Source organism: Neodiprion pinetum, chromosome 6 (genome assembly GCF_021155775.2).
Source record: "Neodiprion pinetum isolate iyNeoPine1 chromosome 6, iyNeoPine1.2, whole genome shotgun sequence".
NCBI classification, from domain to species: domain Eukaryota; kingdom Metazoa; phylum Arthropoda; class Insecta; order Hymenoptera; family Diprionidae; genus Neodiprion; species Neodiprion pinetum.
The window spans coordinates 7,619,864-7,642,866 of record NC_060237.1 but is presented as its reverse complement, the minus strand read 5'-3'; the positions used below and the strand labels follow the sequence as shown (position 1 = coordinate 7,642,866).

The window sequence follows — 23,003 nt, the reverse complement described above, 5'->3', positions numbered from 1 at the left end:
AGTGATCCGTTTCGGCGTTTTCGACAAAACACTCAAACTTTCTTTTGATTAATTCTTCGTCGATTCAAATTATTCACATGTCGTTCAGAGATTTTTATTTTTTATCCCATTATTTTATTGTTACACAAAAAATTATTAATTACACAACAATGGGCGGATATTTACAGTATGAATGAGTTTTGTAGATTTAGGACGATCAACGTCGTGATTCATTCAACTAGTTTGTTGAATCTTTTCCAGTAACATCTCAAGCCTATCTTTCATAACGGGTTGACCTTTTTTTGTTTTCTTCGACAACTTTTTGTACTTTAATGCCTTTTCTTCCCTATATTTTCTCAGGGCTTCGATCTTTTCTTCTTTTTTACGTTGAGCTTCTTCCCTTCTGTTCTTTTTTTCATCCTTTTTCTTCAAATATTCAATCTTAGCCGCATGGAAGGCATTTCCTTTGGGTTGCGGATTGCTGAAATAAGACGGAACAGTGCACGTTGTGTGAATATCAAGCTTTCAATATGAAAGAGAATTCAAACAAGTTATGTAAAAACTATACCCAGTCTCTGTGTCGTTATCTTTTGACTCTGTCTTTAAATGTGCTGCATTTTTTTGACCTTTTTGCAGATCTTTGTAGTACTGTCTGAGAACAGCCTTCTTTCTGCGATCCTCCCATTGGTCAACTGAAATATCATTAAATATTTAGCCCAGGCATATAGGTATGTCGCTATCAGAGATATTGTTTCAAGTCACCTTTGTACTTGTTGCTATACTTTTTCAACCTGTAGGTTTTTTTGTCGAACGGTTTCTTAGTTTGCTCGTTATTATCGCCCTTCTTAGTTTTCAATGCTTCATTTCTACCCAAATCTTTCCTGTTGTTCTGCATTATTCACAATTAATCGATCACCGACGGTTGACAACAACAATCAATTCTAATAGGTTAGAAAACCACTAGACGTGAAACGAGTGACATGTGAAATGCGTACACGAGGATTCTGCTTGAAAGTTAAACATAGAGTGCAGCACTATCGGGATTCACGAAATCGAACAGAGTTGAAATGTGGTTGAAGTACCCTCAAAATACCGGGATGTAAATATACATCATTACGGTCATGCAGATTTACTTGTCATCTTGCAGGCGACAATTTGTTGTGTTAACCTTCGATTCAGCGATAATAATTTACGGGGCGCGTTGAGTTCTCAGAAAGTAGAACAAGATAAGATAGATCTTGAACGAATTACGTTGTGCGATGGAAGTATAAGTACTCATACAACAAATATGTGTGTGTATTTGGTATTTGACTGTTACATTGATCCAAACAAAAAGCGCGATGTTTCATGTGCAGCTGCACCTTACATTTCAACATCAGAAAATATAAAATTATTCAGGAATAATTGAATATTGAGTATATTTTTAATGAATTTTAATTCTCCGGACAATACGAATAAATTACGTGTATCCATTTTATTCTTCAGGTCGATTTATCTTACACGAATAAATATTGTATGATAGTTACAATATGATATGCATATGCGAATAATATAGTCGGCGACTAATCTTAATTAACGTGCCAGATTTAAATTTAGCTTGAGATAAACTGCCAAAATTAAGCGTTGCTAATACCTAAGAGGCCATAGCGTTACAAAACAAACAAGACATTGAGTCGCCAGCAACAGCGATTAGGTACTCGTTTAAAAACTCTCGGAATGTATATTCGCCGTTGTGCCGTGCGGCACGTCCGACGTTGGTAAACACGTGTTTTTATAGCCGTAGGAGTAGTAAACTACATAGCGTAGTGAACGTTTACGCGATTTCCGGTTTCGTATTCAGAACGTCAAAATACGGGGTCGCGAAAATATCTACAATTTAGGATGCATGCTTTTCATAATTTGTAGATAAACAGAACCATTTCGACGATATCTATCTCGACCAGAACGAATAACAAGCAATGAATAATCTAATCACGACTAATCGTTCGTCATGAACACCGAGATGTGGCTCCATTCCATCTTTGCGCGGTGATTGGCGTAGATTTCTGTCATTCTATACGCTGTAGCCTAGGTGTTAAACGTGCCAAAGTTAGTAGATCAGCGATTCAGGCAGATTTCGTCTGCGAAGTGGAGTTATAACACCCTATACATAGACGAGGAAACACATGCAGCCCAAAGTGCAGTTTGACCTGTTTGACCCGTATGAATTTTGACGTATACTTTAAAAGATGTTGAACGCTTTGGGTCCGGTGAAATTTATCTAGTTTTTCAGTTTACGAGAATTATAATTCTCCGGATAGGTATAAATTTACACGTTACAATCGGTTCTATAATGCCCGCAAGTCGTTTGGATGCGGTGTACAGGAGTCTTTTGCTCACAAAATTTTTCACCAAGGGCTGGGGAAAACCGGAAAATTTGAGGAGGTAAATATATTAAAACTACCTGAAATCTACTCAACCTACTTTCTATTATGTTCTCTTTATAATCTCTTTCGTTTTTACTCACAGGATATTTGAGTTCCGTAAAATTGTTGCAAATCGAGAAGCTTGCTACAATCTTATACCCACCAATTATCCCGTAACGATAACGAAGGTGACGTGTTACTATGTTTACAATTTTTTATCTCATACTTTACCGAAAACCGCTTTTATAAGTATTGAATGTTCTCATTGGAAAAAACTTTCATCGACTTCAAAATGGAACAAGAGATGAAACGAATTTTGCATTCACCAATGTTAACCTTTAAAATATAACCTTAAATAATCAGGATGAAGAATGGTCAGACTGTCACATTTTGGAGGGCTCCTTTCAGTCGCCTTTTGACCAAAATCTGCCAGGCCTCATGCCGGAAGAGACGCGAACTGCTTACTTCCAGGTTGTTTTGCCACGCAAGTGGGAATCCCAGCGAGTCAAACCCATTTGCTTGCATTTGGCCGGAACAGGGGATCACGTAAGTTTAACTGAACAGCGTGACAGCAGTTGCGAGAACTCTTTAGTAACTTTTAAATTTGTCTTTCAAGTTCTATTGGCGCCGTCGAAATCTGATTGCTCGCCCTCTGCTCAAGGAAGCTGGGATCGGGGCTATTCTACTTGAAAATCCATTCTACGGTCTCAGAAAGCCCAAGGATCAGATGTAAGAACCTCCTGTGCAATTTGTACACATAACTTTTATTTATAAATACGTTATCTGTTGATAGACGTTCGAGCTTGCATAATGTCTCAGACATTTTTGTAATGGGTGGTTGTTTAATAATGGAATCTATAGTTCTGTTAAACTGGTGCGAACAGCAAGGCTTTGGACCATTAGGGCTTACCGGACTATCAATGGGTGGTCACGTTAGTAGTTTACATGTATTTATAAAATTTTTCAATGCTTTTTGAGAGATTTTATTAATTTTTATCACCTCAGTATCACGCTTGCTATTACTATCAAACATTGTTTATCAACCTTTTCAGTGCATAGTAAAACGTATAAAAGACGGCGAAGCAATCAGAAACAAAAATATTGTACTCACTCAGGATGTACCATGGCAAAATAAAGTTTCCATCGAGATGGTTGATAGATTATGATGAAACTTTTTTGAAATAACATCTTTACCGTATCCCAGTCAATGCTTAAAACATGAAAGCATTGGGTGGCTAGTATTTATTTCTAACAGATGATGGAAAAATGTATAGATGGCCTCTCTAGCAGCAACAAATTGGCCAAAGCCAATTCCTCTGGTTCCCTGCCTTTCATGGTCTACCGCATCACCTGTTTTCACTGAAGGAGTCATGAGCGCATCCATTAATTGGCACCTCCTTGAGTCCCAGTACTTTGCAGACGAAGTCTACCAGAACGATTTAGCAAAAATGGTCAAGGTCGTCACACAGGACGTAAGCTTCGATTCTTCTCAAATCATTTTCTTAATAGTTTTTCATGCAAAATTCAAACCAACGTTTTATAAGCTAAAGTAGTTGTTATTGAATGCAAAATAAAGTGGAGCAAATAATGATTTAAGAAATGCTTGTTATAGGACGCCTTCTTGGCGGGACAACACTTCGCGAAACATTATCCAGAGAGTATGAACAGGATGAACAAATTGAAGAAGGAGTCAATTGACTCCGATCGAGTCGTAACTGCCGATTCGAAATCAGAACAAAAGATGTCAGGTGATAAGCTGTCACGAGGAGCACACAGTCTCACCGACGTTCAAAACAACAAAAACAGTACTGACCTCAGTATCGACAATAATAATGATCATTTTAAAGATAATACAGACAATAGTAAAGATAAGACTAAAGATACTGTTGTCGACCAGGCAAGAATCGATATGGAGAAAGCGGATGCATTAGTGTTTCCCTTTAACCTTATTACTAGCAAATTGAAATTCACTGACAATGATGTTTTGAAAGGTGAGTTGGGTAATTTCTATGCATTTGTAGTCAGGCATCCCATTCCGCCATCCTCTGTGCATCTGCTGAAACAATTACTCAACCCCTAGGTAAGCCTGATCATAATAATAAATGTTGACTCTTTTTTTACTTGGAAGACAAAAACTTGACAAGAACAGACAATTCGTCGTGAATATTTTTCAATTAATTCTCGCTACTTTTGTCTTATACTTTACGTTATCTCAGCATATCTTGTGCAAAGAAAAACTAACAATTCCAAGCTAATTAAACTTCTGTCACCTCCTGCATTTATGTATTACTACCTGTTATTTCCCATCCTGCCTGGCAAATGTTGATTTTCGATTGCTCTGAGCCAATCCGAGGATGAGAATATTTATAAATAACAACTCCGTTTTAGCTTGTATTGAATTGCGAATTTCCTGTACAACTTCCTCGGGCTGAATCAGCTAAGCAAGAATTAGCAAACGCGTCTCTCAAGGTAGTGTTGAATCAGTGTTGTGTGACGTTAATGGGGGCCTTTTTGGAGCAGGAGTGTGCGCGTTACCCGTCACAAAACATCCCCTACTTTCAGACAGCAAGTGGAGGGAACGAGAAGCCTTGCAGTTCATGCGTGGCGTGATGGACGAATGTACTCATCTCAAGAATTTCGAGGTTCCAGTTGATACGGAACTTATAATCTCGGTATGTGCTCGAGATGATGCATATGTGCCTCGAGAAGGCTGTATGGGCCTTGAACAAATCTGGCCAGGAGCCGAAATACGGTTCATTGATGCTGGTCACGTTTCAGCATATCTTCTTCACCAGAAACTATTCAGGTACTTGATCTGAAATGGGATAGTATTTATTTTCTATCCGGGGACTTCACTCTATAAGTCTTTGATAGTAAATTAGGAATATACATTTTTCGATCTGTTTTCTCTTACGCTTATTTCACGTAGGAAATTGTGGTAATCTTACAGGAAGATTCTTTGTTTGTCAATTTGTGCATTGTTTTTTTGGACTTTTTTTCAATAAATAGTGAAATTTGGGCTGCTTTACAAAGTAACTATATATATGATAATTGAAAACATACAAAATTACCATTGAAGAAGAAAGAAATTACATATATATTTATTTCATATACAAGATCAATTAATATTTGAATAATTATAAATAAATCTATTGTCCGATGGTTATTCAACTTACGTTTTCATCGGTTTTTTTTTTTTGTAGGTCAACAATCGTCGAGGCGTTCACAAGATACATGAAAAAATATCCAGTAAACAATAGCTGACAAGAGTCATATGAGTAAAAGAGGAACGCAGCCTACTCAGTGGTTCTGCGCTTCATTCTCATGTGCCCCATTAATTAGATTTAGTTAATTGTTTAAATATAGAGGTTTCGAAGCTTCGACATGCCTCATGATTACAATTTATCAATCGTTGACATCATAGCAATAAATTCTTGTTGTTTAATTCCGAATGTTTGTCAGCTTATGAAATTCACTAAGCAATGATAGAATATGTCCGAATGAATTGTCTAACAATTTATTCTGTAAATAAGAATCGTCTGAACGCATTGATAATAATGTATTATAATCAATTTGGAAGTTTGAGAGTCTGACTAGTGATTTTAAGCAGAAAATACTTGCACTTGTTTTAGCTGTTCTGTTGTATATAATACACAAAGCAAGAGGTTGTTATCGTCTTCTCATATTTAACGATCTCTGTAACACATGTATACAGATACTGTACAATATTTATACACAATTTACAGAATTGCAAACACATATACATATTTTTCTATAAAATCGTTGTACAATTTATCGGTCTATACAATACATGTATTATATATTATGAAATACTATGCACGTGTACTTATTTATATGTGTGTACATAGTATAATATATATACAAATAAACTTGCGTTATGCATATATACGTATAAATAAGTATATATGACATGGATATGTGTGTGTATATAAATAGATATGCATGTCATATATTTATCATACAACTTACACAACTGTCTGAATAAATACGTTGCATATCGATAAGAAAAAACGAAATAACTTTGCAATCTACGTTCATACCCATTCGAAATTTGCGCGAAGGCTTCTGCCAAGCCACGTAGCGCCTCTAGCGGAATTCATCGGGAGAATTTTGATTGTCTACTTGAAAAGTTGGCAGGAAGAACGTGGCGATGGTAGCGCCTAGAAGTTGCGGTATTACCGGCCGCCGGTTGAACCAATATGCACAGCCTTCTAGTATCTGGAATAATTATTTCAGCTCGCTCAAAGGCCAAGATTCAGCGTCGGCCACATGTGTTTGTGCTGTTTGTGGTTCAGCGTTCGTAGTAAAGGAGGATTTTAAAATGTACCGTGTTCTCTTAATCTGCAAGGATACGACAAAATTTCTGGAGAGATAAAAATTGTCGGAAGTAAAAATTAGCGGACAATACAATTTGACGAAGTGCGCGTATTTTTTTCGCTCGATATAAAATCATCTCCGCGGTACAAGGTGCTGTCTGCTAGCCAGGGCTTGCAGCTAAAGTCGGAAAAGGATATACAATACCGTTGAGGGACATTCAAATATCACGGCCAACACGAGCTCTTCTTAATTTACAGCTTTCGCGGCGACGAACGTTCGATCGTCCGACTATCTCATGGTGATATCAGACCGTGAGTTTCACCCTTGAAAATTGACCAGTGCATCGATATTTGCCAAGTCAGCGCCGCGTGCTAGCTGGAGAGCAACCGCGAGTCCCGCATGCGGCCAGCCACGCGCTCGTTCTCTCGCCTGCGTTAAACATGGACTGAGTGCGGCGCATATCCCATAATTGGCTGAATAAACTCGTCTCTGAATCCGACCCGCTGAAATTCCTCGTCGATCTCAATTCACCGTAAGTGACCAGATGTCTCATATTTAATGGTTGAATGAATTGTGGAGCGGAAAGTATCGTCCGCCTCGTGTTTTTATATCGCCGAGTGATCCAATATGGCGGCAAAGGTGGCTCCGAGCATGCAAGGCGGCAGCGGCGGGGCGAGAGAGACGAACGAGGGCCAAGGCATCTCTTACGCCAGTGTACTCAACCCAAAAAACAACGACAACAATAAGGAGAACATAAACGATGCGCCCCGGGTCGCTGGGAAAGACCGGATGTCCGCCGAACCCTCATCGGCGGTCGTCCAACGCGGTAAATCGTACCAGAAATCGACGAGGAGATACAGTTCGCACTACGGTAGGTCGGAGAGGAATTTTCAGAACCCGTCCTCCAGGTCGAATCAGAACGCAGTCGAGGTTGCTTCGGAGGTGGAGGAAGCCAAGCCTCTGAACAACGGGGAGGCGGAGAGCGACAGCGAGTTTCAAACCGTCGCTCCAAAGAGCGCCCGCAGAAAAGAAAAACACAGGGAGAATCGAGAGCACCATGATCATAGAGATCGGTATCATCACAGAGAGAGGTATCATTCCAGGACTCAGCACAGCGACGCTGTCGACGAGCGAGGACACAAGGAGAGAGGCGAGCGGAACGAAAAGAGCGCCGCCGAACACTCTCTCGCCAAAGATGTCCCCAAAGATAAAGACGATGCTGGTACTGAGCCAGAAACTGATACAGAGCCGGTCAAGTACGTCGAGGCTCCTATACCGGTTGTCAATCCGTGGATGAAGAGCAAAGGCAGCGGCGGCAATCGACCTCAGCCATCCTTACCTCAGGCTGTAATCGTCTCTGCGCCAGTTCCTACAGAAAAGCCGGTCGAGAAGCCGGTGGTTGCGGAGAGAGAAAAAAGGGTGCTTCAGCCGCAGCAGCAGAGAGGAAAAATTGGTAAGTTGTGCATATTATTTTTCCAGGATAACGCCAATTGAAATCGTTCAGTTTCAATGAAACAGGAATCTCTTGATAGATTTTAAACGTTGGTTTCACGTTAAAGGGATATTGTTTCAATGAACATCAACTTGACCAATTCTATTTACATATCGAAACCTTCGATTCTCGCTTTCTTTGTTCAAACATTTCTTGAACGGCTTCTGCATCTGAGTTTCGAAGATTCGAGGAGCTACGATAGCTCCTCTCACAAAGTCCAGACATGGTTGCTTTGGCTGTTTGCAATACTGCTGCATCATTTGTTTACTATTCAATACTATGTGCCATTCATGAATCAGCGTGTGCAGTCGCTGCATTTTAGACTCAATGAACTGTCGATAGTATGTTTGATTGGCAAAAATTTTATCTCTTACTACTCCATATATTCTCGGTGATAGGATTCAAGGTTTTTTCCACCCCAATGTTTTCTAATGATCCCTAAAGTACTGGAAATGTTTTAGAAATTAAAATATTTTCTTTATTATTCAACTTTGTGCTTCCATAAACACCTACCTTGATTTCTTTTTTCAAACTCATTAATAATTCCTGCTTACAAAGGAACATAAATAATCGAAACAAAGAAACGTAGCCAAAGAATAAAAATCAGTTTTCTGCTTTATTGAATGAAAAATTAGATACTAGATATATGCGTACATGTATAGTAAATCTAACTGGTTGAACACGTGGCAAAAGTCACGAGTTCTGATCTAGGTATATAAATTTGGATGATTCATTAGCATTAGCGGTGTGTTGAACAACCTGTTGACACTTATTACCTAACACCGTTTACTCGTCGTCGTCGTCGTTCTTTTTTTTTTGACCATTGAAAAATATCATTACTCCAGCATAATATAACAACCGGAACGATAATGTATTTTTCTTGGTTGTTCACATTTTTCCTTATTCTCATTAATTAGCTGGAAATTGCAGTGGCATTTATCCTCGATAATTACGTTGCCACGTCACATCGATCTATAACTACTGCCAATCATGGGTGGGTGGTGGTTACACTTCATATCTCTCCCAACTTCGCTGTTGTATGGAACAGGTTTTCCTCCAACTCTCACTTTCGGACGATATCACTTCGTGCTCGAATCCCCCCGTCCTTCCTTCTAACATGCTTACTTACTTACGCAGGTTTGCCAATTACGTGGTTTAAAAGAATCGGCATCTTACGCAGAGCGTATTTTCATTACTATACACCTTGTACACATCATATACGCTACAATAATCAACGTTTAACGTATTCTCGCTTAATTCATCTCTTTAAAGTGATTCGCCTTGTTGTAAAATTAGTTTTCGTTTTCACCATTGTCTTTTTACGCACACGCGAGCGAAATTAATGTACGAGCTTATACGTTTAATGATGCTCGGCGTGTGCGTTTGTTGTTGATACGCTGCCGGATCTAGATATACAGGCTAATATATAACGCTTCAGGAATTTCAATAGCAAGTGATGTAAAATGATATTTTATTCGATGGCTAAAATTTATGCTTATATACATAACGATAATAATAATAATAATTTATGATAATAATACGGATAGGAAGGATATCGGGTACAGGCGAGCAGAACGAAGTTATTTTACCGTCGTCTTTTTCTGTTGGAAAAATACGGACCGATGATATTTATCTTATTGCTATTATTATTATCATTATTGTTATATTTCCTTCGCCAAGATTAATTTGTCCCGAATTTATCTCTCGACAACGGCCTTTCCTCTCTTTATCGACAATCTAGATCAATTAATTAATCATAAAATAAAAATCTAACAGATGAAAAACGTCAAAAGTTGCGATTAAAGAACGGTTCTTCGTCTCGTTATTGTCGTCGTTTTCGATGTAAAAGAAAATGAACGTTTTAACGCAGTAACGTTTAAATTGTTGTTACTTTCACAGCTGTAGGATTGTTCGAAGTTTATTAACCGTAAGGTGGTCATGTATTGAGAACCCAATTCTTTCGAAATCATTCTAAAATCGTAAGGTAATGATTTTTCATACCAATGTCTCGTTATTCGTCAGCCTTACTAACTCGGACCTCGTTTAACAACGAGGCAGGAGTTAGTAACGTTAACGTAACGAAACAATGACTATTCTGTAAGTTTATAACGACTTTGATGTAGTCAAGATTTCAAAATATGAAAATTGTAATTTACTGAATTTCAGAAATTCCTGCAATTGTGAAGTAACGATTTTCCGAAACGTTAATCACTCGTTACAATAACGTTGCTAACTTCAACCTCATGTATGAAACTCGCGGACTTGATGCTAGCCCCGTTTTATTTACACAGTGCCGAAAGTAGGCATCTTTCCGCATCTGCACTCTTCTCCTGTAATAACTAAAACAGCAGTCGCGAATCTCCGTCTCGAATGTCGTTGCCCTCCTCGTCATCTTCGTCACCTGTTGCATGGTTCTGTTACTGCATCTGCATACGTATTATCGCTTAATCAGTCCAATGCATCACACGCAACGTGCGTTGAATGATGCGACGAAGTATGTATAACGTAAAGTATGTACGTTTATAGTTCCGATTATGCCTCTGCGCGTATAATTAATTCGTAATCTCCGTGCGGACCGATACGCGATCAATTTATAAACGAATGCGGAAATTTTTCTATTTTCTAAATCCCGCTTCCACACCTTTTTTTTTTGTATTATAATACTCGTAAGAATTGATCTGTTATCAACATGACCGATTGCGATAAGTAATACGACGCACACGTGTTTGCACCAAATATCGCGTTATACGATTATAATACATAATACGTCCAAAGCTGCAGGTTGACGTTTTATATCACCGCCCGGCAATTAATTAACTTACGCCAATTTGAATTCGAATGGTATATTACCGTACATTTTTTTCACTCTCTTTTCTTCTCGACTTGCTACGGATAGGTAGATTGAATTTTCAATCAAATTTAATTCGTCGATTATACGTCTCGCGCTGCCTGATCGTAATAATATTCTCTAAGTGATTTTTTTTTTTTGTTGTCATTGAAATTTCTTGTCGCTTTCTATCGTTTCATTTTCCCCGAGATATCGTCTCTCCGTCTATCTCTCATTTATTTTTATTTTCTTTTTTTTTCAAAAACAATTATACACGGGGGAGATTATTTGGCAAACGGGAATGGTAAACAATGTTGTTTACGTGTCCCACTGAGGGGACGAACGCCGACACATTTCTTTCTTATTCTCCGCCGTACGCACGCTCGCCTCATCCTATTTCGACGAGACCTTCTGCGTGTTGTGCTTCTCTCGGCTCTCTTACGTGTACTTACGTAATTCGCAATCAACGACAGCCGTGGCGATACCAACACGCTGCCTGCCGTCTATCCACAGAACGATATATCCATCGGTACAAACGACGACTGTATTTCGCATTGGAGTTTCTATATTCAAAATAATATCGTTATTCTTTTTTTCCCCGTACTGAAAAAATTTACCAAAGATGATCAAATTCTCATTGTCAATTTTTATCCACTCCTTTGAAGAGAAAAAATCTGCCAACTTTTCGCACGGGTCAATGATTTACCCGTATGACTGAATTTTAAATGACGAAAATCCTTCAGGATTGATATTTTAGTAGCGTAAATATGCCGCCTGTTAGGATTGATATAAAAAAAGCAGTTGCGTACGATCGTTAATTCTTCGATTCGATTTACTCACGTCAGCTTTGTAAACGTAAGAGAAAGAGAGAGAGAGAGAGAGAGAGAGAAGTCACGGCATACAGCGAAGAACACACCGCCGTTACTAGCTGCTGTTGTTTTGGTTGAGTTATATATTAACTTGCGTATTTGAATTAGGTACACAGAAATGTATACATGTATGTGCAAAATTCGCGCCAACGATTAAGAAGAAATAAATAATTTCTGCACTACCTCATTATGTACTCTACATGCGCGTAGTTATCGCTCTTAATATATTTAAAATTATACAATTTCCTAGTAGGTTTATACAAATGAATTGTCAACGATGCGGTAAGTATTCAACGTCACTTCTATACCTACAATATTGTACGTATATACAACATACGTAGACACGCAGTGTATTTAACCACCATAGAATAATAGTAACGACGACAACAATAATAATAATGTAGTGTAAGAAATTAATTTCAAACGGTGTTAACCACCTAAACCTACACCTTCTCCTTCTCTCGTGTTATATATTGTACGTATTATGTATCTTTTTTTTTCTCACTTGTCCTCAACCTCTACATCGATTAAGCATTGCGGTGTTATAACAGGTGTCGTTATAAGAAGGCGAATACCTATGTGCGTAATCGGGATAAAAGCATTTAATCTCTATTCGATTATCGCATATTTACATGCCTGCAAGTAAAATACGAGCTTGATAAAAGGACGGGAATGTCGGTACGACGGTGGTTAAAATCATCTATTCTCTGTGTAATATAAAGTATAGGAGTAATGAAGAAATTGGACACCTTTGTGAGGACTTGTATAATAAACTCGTCAATGATCGTCGTCGATTTATTCCTTTTACTAAATTACAATCAATCATCGTTGTAACATGCGCGCAGTACAAGTATAACGTACACGATCTTCCTTCCTTAACTTACTACTTCCGGCCGGCCGGAACAAATCAACAACTCGCGATAAACGTCGAGCATCGTTGTATCTTACAGTTTTGGCAATGACCCGTTATATATATTCTTATTCGACTTTTGAGAACGTCGAGATTGTTCCCTATCGATTGAATTTAAATTTTATTTTTCTCTTCGATAAATTGATACATAAATTACATCATTTATTATTTTTACATCACCCGTGGAGCTTATTTTATATTATATTAGCGCTCACACTTGGATCGAAGCTGTCTGGATATTCGGATATCCGAATCATTCGGTAAAACTATCCTGACACGAAATTTGTAGTAATGTTTTTTCACGTGCCAAAAAACGGCATTGTCGGGAGATTGCGAGGTAACGCGAAAAAATATAATAATAATAATGGTGATGATGACGATGACGATAATAGTTAAAAACCGCCCGAAAGTGCAGGTGGTAAAAATGTATAAATGATCGTCGTCTGCACAACTGTATAATAAATACGTGACCAAAAATTAAAAAAAAAACTTACAATGTATGTACCGTGACATTATTGTTCTTTTCGATATTTTGAGATGAAAAGAAAAAGGAGGAAAAAATCAATCAATGTCAAGATTGTGCGACATTTATCGTAATATTATAGCCGATAGTAATTAGGATTGTACGTAATTCGCTCACGTACTCATATTATTATACACTTTTTAGCTATAGCATAGCAAAGGGACTTATCCACGTTTTCATTCTCTTATCTTTGAAATCGGCGTGTTGCAGATATGATTATATCTTGTACCTGTGTTGTAGAGCGGTATTTTATGTATATATACACGATATACAACGTCGTATATTATATACATATAATCAGGCTTTGATTGAAAAATTGTTCGAATTTCCAATTTCTTTTTAATAGCACGAATCACGAATCTAAAAAAAGAGATTAATTAAAAAATATATGTATTCAATAATCTTCAAACTACCTATAATAAAACACAATATTGCAAGGCGGTTATAATTATCACTGTAGTTCGGTTTATCACTTGATCACGTTTTGTTGTTTGACGTAATTTGCCTCCTGTGTTCAGACCATTGTAGTTCAAGATATGGAGCGAGCTTATCTCGTTTTATAGGCATATGCGTGTACCTGTAACTTGCAAGTTTCCGCCTGCGTGTTAAATAAAATTGATCCCATCCTGGTCGTTTATTTTCTTCTACATTCTGCACGTGCACGTTTTCACCTGCTGTTGCATGAGTAATTAATCATTTTACTGCCGCCTTGTCTGGAACGAGAAACAACGCACATATAGATCGTTTCATTATATATATGTATGTATGTATGCATGTATGTATTTAATAAAAATATGACATAAAAAGTCACGCGTTAAAAATGATAAGTGCACGAATTGTTCGTCTGCCTCTTCTATTATCTAAAAGCGTGTCGAATCTAGCCTTAAAACTTGGTCAGCTACCGGTTTTATTACACGACGAGGTATAGTTTTAGTCTTCTATTCCTCAAGGCAAGTCAACGGTGCAGTAGAATTATTGCGAGTCAGTTCAGACTTTGAGTTTTTGCCAAGAATTTAGTGCCTCGTGCAGCAGTAGCCGTAGGAGAGATGATTATTATTTAGATTATTATTACATATACGATAGTTTATCGTCAGCTCCGATCCTTTTATTTTATTTTATTTTATTTGCATATTTCTAGTTGCAGCTGAACAAACGTTACGTACGTGTAACGTATTATCGTGAAGTAAACGCACGTGTAATAGTTTGGAAAAAAAGAAGAAATGAAAAAATGGAAACGCTTACCTGCAATGAGACATGTTTTAAGAATCAAAAAATAAAATAAAATAAATAAAACTAGAAGAAAAAATAGAACGGTGGTTATAAGCGACGAGAAGAGAATAATAATTTATTGAATCTCGCCGGAAATGTTAAAAATCTGCAATCAGTTGATCAAGGGGGACAGAAATTCATAGATTAGATTTAGATAAATTATCAATTATTTGCACAAATGCCGAGCCACCGCTGCACATTCTCTGGGACGCGAATCAGCCAAGCGTGACTGACTTAGGTATGCGTAATATTATGTGCATGTAGAAAAATTTCTTTTTTCTCATTTTTCTTATATTATATATATACATATATAAGTAATAAAAAATTGTACAAGATAAATGGGTATCGTTTTCACGACGTTTCAAAATTATCGTTCTGGAATTGCAAGAATACGCGATACAAAACATTAAACATTATGTTTCAATAGGGTGTTTCAGAAAAAATAATATAATTTTCCACCGCGCCACCCTCTAAAAAGTTTGCGTAGGTCAAAAGAAAAATTTTACTACAAATGAGCCCTCTACGTTGTGTGGAAAATCGCGGCTCATTTGAGTTTACATTTTTTTCACATTTCTTTAGATTTGCGAAGAAACACGCTCTAGCACTTCAATTATTACTTCTTTCCTGACATTTATATTCAACCCAAAGATCACGATCCGTAACACAACGATATATCACCCGGGAATCTTATTCTTCTAAACTAGAACTTCGTATCGAATTATAACTATTTCACGAGATTGGATTAATAATGAAAACGTCGTCAGATACGCTTTTCAAACATCAACTGGAGACTTGGTATTACGAGCGTGGGTCTTGTTTGTGACGTGAATTGATATTGCGATTGATATAAGCGACAGAAAAAAATATCATTCGCGATACTTGATGAATTTCAAAAAATGTATAAAATTGAAAAATCAACTGAGCGCAATCTTCCACGTAACTAAGCTTTCTTTTAACTCGAACAAACTTTTTAGGGGTTGTCGCGATGGAAAGTCGCGATTTATTTTTTTCTAAAACATCCTAACGTACGTGTATACGACATCCTTGTTACGTCTTATACCTGTGCCTGTGAACTTGCGGCTGCAATCTGGCAGGCGAACAAGGAAAGACGAGGCGAGGTTCGCAGAGTCGACGTCGTCGTCTTCATCGTAATTTTACACGTCGACTCACTTTCGAGCTCTCAGTACAACGCTGGGCTCGCATGGCAACGGATGACGCCAAGTCTGATCTGAGACACATACAGAATATTTAGAGTTATTTTGCTTTTCCCTTCTTTTTTCAAACAAAAAAAATTTTTTTTTTTTCTCCATTATTATTATCATTCATTTTTTTTCAATCACTAATGCCAATTCGGCATTACGTAACTGTATTTTATTTTTCACACTGTCGTCTCTTACAGCTGCCGTGTGAAGCTTACCGCATATTTTCATTAATTTATATTGTAAACGTTACAAAAGTATGTAAATTATATCCTTGAACTTTCAAATAGTTTTAAATTATTTTTTAGCACCGGTCGACAAAAGTAAGGAATAAATTGACGAAGACGATGTGCTTTTGAAGATTGATATTTTTGATACCGTCGTCGTCGCGGTTTAAATATCGTATATTGTTGTATTTACGGCAGTTAGAGTTCACAATTTAAGCCTGTGTGCTACGCCCGAGATATTTCAGTGAAGGAATATCCGTAATAAACACAGTTGATAATTTGTGTGGCAAATACGTGCGGTGTGTGTATGTGCGTGCCGATATTATTTGAACAGTGTTCTACTGAATAAAAGTGAAAATAACGGATTATGTTATTGGAATACGAGGCATAATGAAATTTAACGAGAACGACGTCGCGCCTGCACGTGAGTTTTCGCATTTGATGTGATACAAATCTATCCTCTTTTCCTTCTTTTCCTTGAAAACTAGTCCATATGTTAATTTTTATGTATATACATTATTTCGGTTCACGAATATTAATTAGTACTATTCGTGTGTTAGTGACAAAAAAATCTGTCTTATTAAATTATTTACCACATTATACGTATACGGTATACATTAGGGTATTTTAGAAAAAAAATAACTTGCGATTTTCCACCATCGCGACCTCTGAAAAATTTGTTTAGGGTAAAACAACGGTTCTGTCAAAACGTGAGCGTTCCGAGTTACGTGGAATGATATATTTTTTCTATCACTTATATCAATCGTAACAATATCAACTTACGTCACAAAGACCCACGCTTGTTATATCAAGTCTCCAGTTGTTGTTTGAGACGCGTATCTGACGACTTTTTCATTATTAATTCAATCTCATGAAATAGTTTTAATTCGATATGAACTTCTAATTTAGGAGAATAAGATTCCCGGATGATATATCGTTGTGTTACGGATCGTGATCTTTGGGTTGAATATAAACGTCAGGAAAGAAATAATAATTGAAGTGCTATGGCGTGTTTGTTCACGAATTGAAAAAAATGTGAAAAAAGTAAAAAAATCAAACTAGCACGATTTTCCACACAACGCAGAACACTCGTCTTTTCACAGAATATTTCTTTTAAACCGAACAAACTTTTTGGGGGTGCCACGATGGAAAATGATGAATAACTTTTTTCGAAACACCCAATCATAAATACTTGGTTTCTGCAATGCTTTACGAATTATACATCGATCATTTCGATCAAATTCGCCTTGCGACAAGTATATCGGCAATGTTCGCCGATACGTACTTCATGTTTCCGGTTTACAATTAGTCTCTTATTATGACAAACTGTAGCGATATCATTTATCGATCGAATCATTTTATTACAACGTGCAGTTGCAGTTTTAATGCTTAGGTATATTGAAGAAAGTATATGCTGTAGAGAAAATGTTTTCGATTACGTTCAGTTATACGCGCACGTATAGTTGAAATTTATTATACGTACAACTGAATGAAATTTTTTTTTTCATCCACAAACGGTTGTATATGAGAATCTTGTAGGTAAATTATAATGGTAAGATAAAATTTATCTCGGTTACTTCTGTCACCACTAGTTATAATTGTATGGAAGATCTTTTAATTGTCATCCGTATTTTTTTGATTTTATTTTTGCGAATAATTTGAAATACGGAATAACGTTAGTATGTATATAATATAATCATTACATGTCACATCAGCTGCAGCGGTGCGCTTTTACTTTCTTTGAGTTATATAAACGTATATATGTATATTACGCACGCAGGACATCTAAATGTCAAATAATTATTACCGCGATTCTCTTACGAATCCTGACATTCGTCTGTAACGATATTCAAGTCTTATTTCTTTTTCTCTCTTTTCCTAAAAGCCGTCGAAATCGTACCAATAAAACCCGTGAGTTATTTACTTAATCAGTTTCAAAAATTCGTCCAAGTAAAAGTAAGATCAGCTCGTAAATTTTTATGGATATGCAGGCGTCGTTATATTTCTAGCTTTATTTATATAATTCGAAATTTACACATGTTGCTGCATTATTATGCGTACAGGTAAGAGTATATTAAAAAAAAAAAAAGAAATCAGCCAATCGCCGCCTGTGCTAATCAGTTATGTTATTAGTTATGCGATTTCTATAACAAGGATATAATCCGAATCTGCTGCAAGATTTATCATTGTTAATAAAGATAGTTCAACGACCGAACTCCGACGTGAGGTGTACAGATTAGTTAGTTGGTATGTCGGTTATTACGTGGAGACCTAATTTCAAAGTCATCCCAGACTTTGGCACTCTCTCAAAACTCTGCCCGCTGCACACATACACATATGTATTAACTATAGCTTGGTCGTTGTTGTCTTTATCTTTATCTTTAGAGTTTAGACTGGGCTGAAAATAAGTTTTATACGCAACGCTGGTGCTTTTCTACCATATATTCTAGATAAAATGGGGGCAAAATTATGCGTATACAATGTATAATGCGTGTACGGATTCACCATTAAAAATTTTTATTTTTTCACCTCCGAAACACTGTTCACTTTTCTTTTCTTTTTATTTTTATTGAGACTAGAAAAGAGAGATCAAATCTTAGCGATTGGAGAAAAGATTTTTATTTTTTGGGAATCGTGATTTTTATGTCTTGTTGACCTTTAAAAATTGACGATACAGTTGTTCAGAAATATAATGAATAAATTAGAATTTTTACGCTCAATTTGAGACTGAAAAGTTGGTCTTGTGCCAATTTTTAGGTTCTTTAACTCTCACAGACGCGGAAAATTTGTACAAGGAGAAATTCTTTTATTAGATTGAGATTGTTGTTTCTTCTAATCAGCGACTCTCCGAATCGTCGTTTACGATAATTGAATATTTCTTGTACTTAGTCACGAACGTTCATTCTTTGGCTCGATATTCGTCATTTATTGAATCAACCAAAAAGTACAATAACATCGTGTCGCTGTGTTACACATCGAGTTAAGTAATTGCAAAAACTTGTATCGCTATATCGAGTTTGAACAGGTGGTAATGAATCGACGTCGAACTTCTTTCCGACATATTTTCACGCAGACTTATTCATTCGCGCACTTTTCGACGATAACGCCTCCGCAAAATCGGCGGCTTTGCCGTTTCCGTCTTCTTCAAGGTTCCGAGCTTCTATATTACATGTATACGTATAAAATTATACGAAACGAACACATGGTGAATAATAAATCAATCGTTACATACACGTATAATATTACGTGCGGTGTCGTGTATTTAATGTGTATGTATGCGACTCTACTCACTAATCGTTATAAATTTACAACAATAATTATAAGATACCAGTCAATATGTTCAATAGCCACGGCTTATGTCATTTTTGCAATACTATGTCCAATTTCATTCTGCGGCTTGTGTAAATTTTCATTTCGTCTTTGTTAGATGAAATTCGTGTCCCTGATTCAACATTTTTTAAAAAATTTGACTGGTTCAGCGGAACTTTTTTCCTTCAAAAGGAAACTTTATTTTATGCATTAGTGAATTGTTCGAAGATTGAGTATAATATAGATCACGATTCGTGTCAGTGTCAATTCTGACTTATCCTAAACGTACCTACGTCACACGATACACGATCCAAAAATCGATTTGCCATTTGGAAACGACGACGGCTACTCGTAAAAGAGGATTCGAACCTTTGCGAACCGAACCGGTTCCCCTGATCTTTGTAAAAACGAGAAGCAGAAGCCTCGTGGCGTTGCGTGCTGATGCGAAAACTTCTCGATGGCCACCCTGTGCAGATGTTCGGCCGGATATTGACGCCTGAATTCTGGTGATACTAAAATCTTTGATTCGATCTGTATTATACGTGTATATCCATACGTATAGACGGACGCATCTAATTTATGCGCAAATCTGGCTTTGAAGGTTTTTGTTCATTGCTTTACTCGTCGAAACTTGTCCCGGGGCGGGGGGGGGGGGGGGGGGGGGGGGGGTTTATATCCTTCCATCATCTCGTTTGTCCTTGGAATTACTGCCGAACGTCGGAAAGAATTTTGAGAGAATTTTCACATAGGAACCGATGTTGGATATAGCAAAAGACATATTTAAAAAAAAAATTTGAAAGTATAATTATTTTGTGTTAAAAGTCTTATCACATAACTGCTGCTGAGCAAGTGGGATTCACGCTTTATATAGTTGGGAATTGTAAAATCGTTTTTCCTCGGTAATCAACGTATACGTTTTACATAGTTCCTTGGTCATTTTTGTTATCACGTATGTATGTATGTATATATGTGTGTGTGTAGTTCTTTAGAAATACAAGTTAAACGTCAACTATATCGTAACGAAACACCGGAAATACGTAAAAGTTCACATTTACAATACAGTTACTGTCATTTGACGCACACAGGGATAACATCCCATACAAATAAACGCTTACAATATATAGACTTCCGTAACTGTACGGTGATAAATCATGGTTTTGATAAAACAACGAAATCTTTTCTCTGCTCGTGAAGAGAAAAAAAGTAGTTGTTGTTGACTGCCAAGCACAATTATTAATGTTTGTTTAGTTTAAATAAAAATCAAATTCGATTCAATTAATAAAAATAAATAAATAACAATTGCAATGTTATCACCAAGTAAAAGCACAGTTATTTCAATTAGAGAATCATTAATTTGTTATTTACGTACAAAGGGCAAACTTGGGGATTCGTAGTAGTCTTTGTTCACGTGTGCTTTATATTTTCTCGCTTTCTATGACTCGCTAACAACAACCACGACAACAATAATACACGTGAGCATAATGAAACAATGACAAATAATTGTCCCTGATCAGCGGTCGATTTATAATTGCCTCCTCCCGTCAATTTCAACGGGCAGGTTGACTTTGCACCATGCTTGTTTTATGTCGCAGCAAGTAACGTTATCGCAACGGTTCATGTTGAAGAAAAACCGTAATTTCGCGATTTTGAAAGTGGTCGAAATTCATTAAACCGTAATGAAACAAATTATACTTATATTTTGTAAAACTAAGGAAATAGTGGACTTTCTCCCAATGTTTCGTCAAGATAACGTTACTAACTTCAACCTCGTCTTTCTTTGTCATCCAACATTCTCTCTATTTCGGGCTCACAAACCTATTAAGTAAGTCACCGCTGCATTGTGTCGCATTGCATTCGTGGGTATTTTAAGGCGCACGTAGGTAACTTGTATTATGTTTGAAAAGTTAAAAAATTTAAATAAATATAAATAAATAAAAATAAAAATCATCCTTTACCGCATTTACGTTTGAATACATAATCCCTGTAATCAGATTTACTTTTCGTTAGAAAAATTTAAAAGTCACCATTCGTTTTTTTTTTTTTAATTCTAATTGGTACAGGTTGAAACTTGGACTGAGGCGTTCTTTCGTTCCGTCGTGTCCACCTGGTCATTCGATTGACATTATAAGCGATTGAAATTAATCAACCAGTTGCCTGAGGCCAGGGCTGGCTGGCTGACTTGTTAAAGGTTTTCTTGCTTTCACCTTATGTTCCGGATTCGAATTTGTTTGTCGCCCTGAACCTCGCCCGAATATTCTGCCTGGCATTTCGTTTCTTCTCTCTCTCTCTCTCTCTCTGTTTCTGTATTTCTTTCTTTTTCTCTTACAACATTCGAAAGTCTCAGCTGCTGCTGATAATTTCTTTTTCGTTTTTTTTTTCTTCTCCCCTTCGACGAAGTTATATATTGAGACATTTTATTACATATGTATCATGTGAAGTTGAACCACCAGCAGGCAATACTACGAGTATTATTACACGCTTGGATATATTTGACAATTATTTCAAATTGGGTGACGATAGAATTTAAACGTGTTATTTGATTTTTTTTTTTTTTTATTCTACTTTCAAATTAACATTTTTTAATCTCTATTTTTGAAATCTGCTATTTTCAAAAACTCGAGTTCAATTTCAAAACAACTGTACAAACGCTTATCGTATGTTTTTTATTATCACACGTAGTGGCGATTTACCCCGCTACACGTGCACGATGAACTGAGAATGTTGGTTACGTAATCGCCTGAGGTTTAACGTTGAATTCATATCTAATCTCGATATATGACTTTAACAACTAGGAATAAATGGTTTGGGAAGCTGATCTTGAGTATCGTCGAAAAATTTCCACTATTCGTATAATGTGATACGATTTTCCTTTTAAATATATATAAATTATATAAGTAAATTGAATTGTTTTGTAAAAATTATGAAAGATTTTAAATAGATGCAGTTGTAATGGCGGTTGATAATAATTGTAGAAGAGAATTAAGAAAGGCTGCAAATTCCATCGTTTTTTTTTCTTGAAAAAAAAAAAATAAATAAATAAAAAAAAAAACAAAAACAAAAATAATACCACAGCCGAATTCAAAGAATAAATAACCATGCAGCAAAGAAAAAACAGTTTTTCTCTGTTCTTAATTTTTTTTTTTCTCGAATTTCTGGTTTCAAATACTCCTCTAAAGTTCTTCTCGAACGTTTCACCGAAAGCCTATTTCATTCAGTGAATCGTGAATGCTTCGTTGTAGTCCTGATCCTTATACCTGCAGGAACAGCAGATGGGCACTGGGGATAGTAACTGTAAATTTTCCTTGTCCTCGGTTATCCTTGAAAATAAAAATGGAGAGCGAATGTTCTTGATATTAGGAGCCGAGAAGAGAAAAAAGCAAATGATGTATAACGCATGTGTCGGTAACCTTGAGTTAATTTTTTTGTTATTTTATTTTTTTTGCGAGATTTGATATTTTTCAAACTACAAAATTTTGCACCGCAGTGCAAATATTCGACATTTTTCTATACATGCATTTACATATATGTATATATTGTCGGACGCTTTTTATAAATTAATTATAAATCGCGTGAAAAAAATTAACGTACTTTATATTTGAAAAGTGATTATTATATTCTCGTTTCCAGAATATATTAAGGCAAATATATATAATATC

At 36.6% G+C, this 23,003-nt stretch overlaps 3 protein-coding genes across 14 annotated transcripts in view; 2 read left to right on the top strand and 1 right to left on the bottom strand.

Moving 5' to 3' along the window:
- Positions 1 to 63: 63 nt before the first annotated feature.
- LOC124221795 (uncharacterized) lies at positions 64 to 1,185 on the bottom strand. Its single transcript, XM_046632116.2, has 3 exons — positions 742 to 1,185; positions 548 to 671; positions 64 to 460 (listed from the first exon to the last, which is right to left on the bottom strand). The coding sequence occupies exons 1-3, from the start codon at positions 872 to 874 to the stop codon at positions 214 to 216; spliced, it is 504 nt and encodes a 167-aa protein (XP_046488072.1). The 5' UTR covers positions 875 to 1,185; the 3' UTR covers positions 64 to 213.
- Positions 1,083 to 6,217, top strand: LOC124221785 (protein ABHD18). Of its 6 annotated transcripts, none has more exons than XM_046632102.2 (9): positions 1,083 to 2,403; positions 2,488 to 2,572; positions 2,748 to 2,930; positions 3,001 to 3,113; positions 3,178 to 3,316; positions 3,659 to 3,856; positions 3,997 to 4,375; positions 4,773 to 4,853; positions 4,947 to 5,061. In XM_046632102.2, exons 1-8 carry the CDS (start codon positions 2,312 to 2,314, stop codon positions 4,814 to 4,816), a joined length of 1,233 nt encoding a protein of 410 aa, XP_046488058.1. In that variant the 5' UTR covers positions 1,083 to 2,311; the 3' UTR covers positions 4,817 to 4,853; positions 4,947 to 5,061. The 6 variants fall into 6 exon arrangements, with proteins under 6 accessions (XP_046488058.1, XP_046488056.1, XP_046488051.1 ...); XM_046632095.2 differs by lacking the exon at positions 4,773 to 4,853 and adding an exon at positions 5,588 to 6,217 and having other exon boundaries at positions 1,086 to 2,403; positions 4,905 to 5,190; XM_046632098.2 differs by lacking the exon at positions 4,773 to 4,853 and adding an exon at positions 5,588 to 6,217 and having other exon boundaries at positions 1,087 to 2,403; positions 3,997 to 4,189; positions 4,905 to 5,190.
- Positions 6,218 to 6,641: 424 nt separating this feature from the next.
- The window catches only part of LOC124221780 (La related protein), a 35,310-nt gene continuing 18,948 nt past the window's right edge, over positions 6,642 to 23,003 (top strand). For 3 of the 7 annotated variants that reach the window (XM_069137047.1, XM_046632077.2, XM_046632075.2), the window contains exon 1: positions 6,642 to 8,175. In XM_069137047.1, the coding sequence (XP_068993148.1) occupies positions 7,350 to 8,175 (826 nt within the window). In that variant the 5' untranslated portion in view covers positions 6,642 to 7,349. Of the gene's footprint in view, positions 8,176 to 15,810; positions 15,866 to 16,119; positions 16,463 to 23,003 lie in introns of those variants that run through there. The other 4 variants (XM_069137048.1, XM_046632080.2, XM_046632078.2 and 1 more) reach the window with 3 other exon arrangements.

Coding starts and splice junctions, on each gene's coding strand:
- LOC124221795 (XM_046632116.2), bottom strand. CDS start 874: ATGCAGAACAACAGGAAAGATTTGGGTAGAAATGAAGCATTGAAAACT. Junction 672..741: donor GTATAGCAACAAGTACAAAG/GTGACTTGAAAC, acceptor ATGATATTTCAG/TTGACCAATGGGAGGATCGC. Junction 461..547: donor GATAACGACACAGAGACTGG/GTATAGTTTTTA, acceptor GTCTTATTTCAG/CAATCCGCAACCCAAAGGAA.
- LOC124221785 (XM_046632095.2), top strand. CDS start 2,312: ATGCCCGCAAGTCGTTTGGATGCGGTGTACAGGAGTCTTTTGCTCACA. Junction 3,114..3,177: donor AGAAAGCCCAAGGATCAGAT/GTAAGAACCTCC, acceptor ATCTGTTGATAG/ACGTTCGAGCTTGCATAATG. Junction 3,317..3,658: donor GACTATCAATGGGTGGTCAC/GTTAGTAGTTTA, acceptor AAAAATGTATAG/ATGGCCTCTCTAGCAGCAAC.